Source organism: Cupressus sempervirens, chromosome 10 (genome assembly GCF_028749045.1).
Source record: "Cupressus sempervirens isolate cs-2001-9-10 chromosome 10, ASM2874904v1, whole genome shotgun sequence".
NCBI lineage: Eukaryota > Viridiplantae > Streptophyta > Pinopsida > Cupressales > Cupressaceae > Cupressus > Cupressus sempervirens.
The window spans coordinates 699,364,684-699,366,475 of NC_143127.1; the positions used below are offsets into that span (position 1 = coordinate 699,364,684).

Here is a 1,792-nt window from a genome sequence, read left to right on the forward strand (position 1 = left end):
TAGAGGAAAAAAAAATATATGAAGCTGTAACAGCAGAGCTCGCCTTCTACATGGTCGACTCCAAAATAGTTAAATCAATGCCGCAAAAGTAGAGAATTGCATTGCAAGTAGCATTGGGACGAAGAATATGAATTCCCTGTGTTGAGCCTTAGCGTTGCCGAGAAATTTAAGCTGAAACTGGTTACTGAGGTCAGCGGAGGCGGTAAAAAGTGCATTGCAGTCTTCATGATCATACAACACAAACAAATGCTTTGTGTCCAATCCCAGCTGAGGACACGCCAACTTACCATCCACTTCCCTCTGAAATGAACCTTTGATCTTCCCAAGCCCATCAAAAAATCTTTGGCCAAGAATCTATTAATGACATCCTTCGAATCGCTACCAAATCTCTATCAAAATCTTGAAGTGCACATATTTTCTCCAATCTCGACCAAATTTGGCCAGAGGAGTGTCAATCGCAATGGGAGATGTTGGTAATATTATGGTTGAAATTAATGGAAAATGCAATTTCAAGGATGGAATTAGTGGGAAACCTATTCATGTGACTCGACCTGTAACCAAAAGTTTTGGAGCCCAATTACTTGCCAATGAAAAGGTTACTGCAAGCAATGGGATGTCTGGCACGAAAAAGAAAGCAGGGGCTGCGAACAAACAAAGGAGGAACAGTAAGCCCAAGGACATTCCTCCAGCAATTGTGGAAGTTAAGGATGATACGGATGAGGAGGACGTTGCAATTGTTGAACCAGTACCCAAGGCAAAAGGGATTCGTAACCGCACTACTCACGCTGCAACAAGAAAAGTGAAATCCCAAACACTAACTGCGACTCTTACAGCCAGAAGTGAAGCTTACTGTGGACGGTTTGCTGCTGAAATGGCTGAGGCAGAGGACCTATTGCCCAATATTGATATTGGTGATCTTGATAATCAGTTAGCAGTTGTGGAATATGTGGAGGATATCTACAAGATCTATCATAAAATTGAGGGAATGAGCTGTCTGCCAGATTACATGCCTTCTCATTTGAAGATTAATGACAAGATGAGAGCAATTTTGATTTCATGCCTTCTCAATCTACCAGAGTTATGGGCTGCTCTACGGGTCTGAAAAGTTGCAGGACCGGCTCTCCATCAGAGCTCAAATGGGGTGCCATATTGCAGATCAAAGTATTTATCTCAGCTCAGAGCTACAAGTACTGATCTTGAGTTCGACTCTTGAGGACAAATACAATGGATTTTGGAGAGAAATACAGAACTCTTCACCTCTTTCAGGGGAGGATAAGCAAACTTTAGAGAGAAAAAATCTGAAATATTGGCAAGCACAATGGCTAGAAAAAGAAAACTAATGTGCACTATTGTTCATAACATGCAGACAACTACTTCTGATAAAGCACATGAATTCCAAGAAGGAAAGATGAATAAGCAAAGTATCACTTTAAATCAAATATATTTAAATCAACAGCAACTATAAGCCCTAGTGCTCTAAAATACACAAATTTATAATGAAAAACACTACAATAACATGCAATCTCCCAAACCTACACAAATTAGAGCAAATAGGAGTTAATCTAGTTTGGCAGTAAACCAGCCAAACCAAAAAAAAATTCAATTTCTTCCAACTTAAGAAGATTAAAAAGGAATTAGTGAAATCTCTCTCAAGAGTTTCCTTTGAATCATACCTTCATGCAAACACTCAAAACAAAGATTAAACTACACTGATACCATGTTAGAAATGGAAAAAGAAATCTGTAAATAAGCAATACGAGGAAAGAATCTAAGTGAGTAAATGCATGAAAAG

At 39.1% G+C, this 1,792-nt stretch overlaps 1 protein-coding gene across 1 annotated transcript; it reads left to right on the forward strand.

Annotated features, from left to right (window-relative positions):
- Positions 1–460: 460 nt before the first annotated feature.
- LOC149535752 (G2/mitotic-specific cyclin-2-like) lies at positions 461–1,102 on the forward strand. Its single transcript, XM_089806169.1, has one exon. It carries the CDS (start codon positions 461–463, stop codon positions 1,100–1,102), a length of 642 nt encoding a protein of 213 aa, XP_089662295.1.
- Positions 1,103–1,792: the final 690 nt, after the last annotated feature.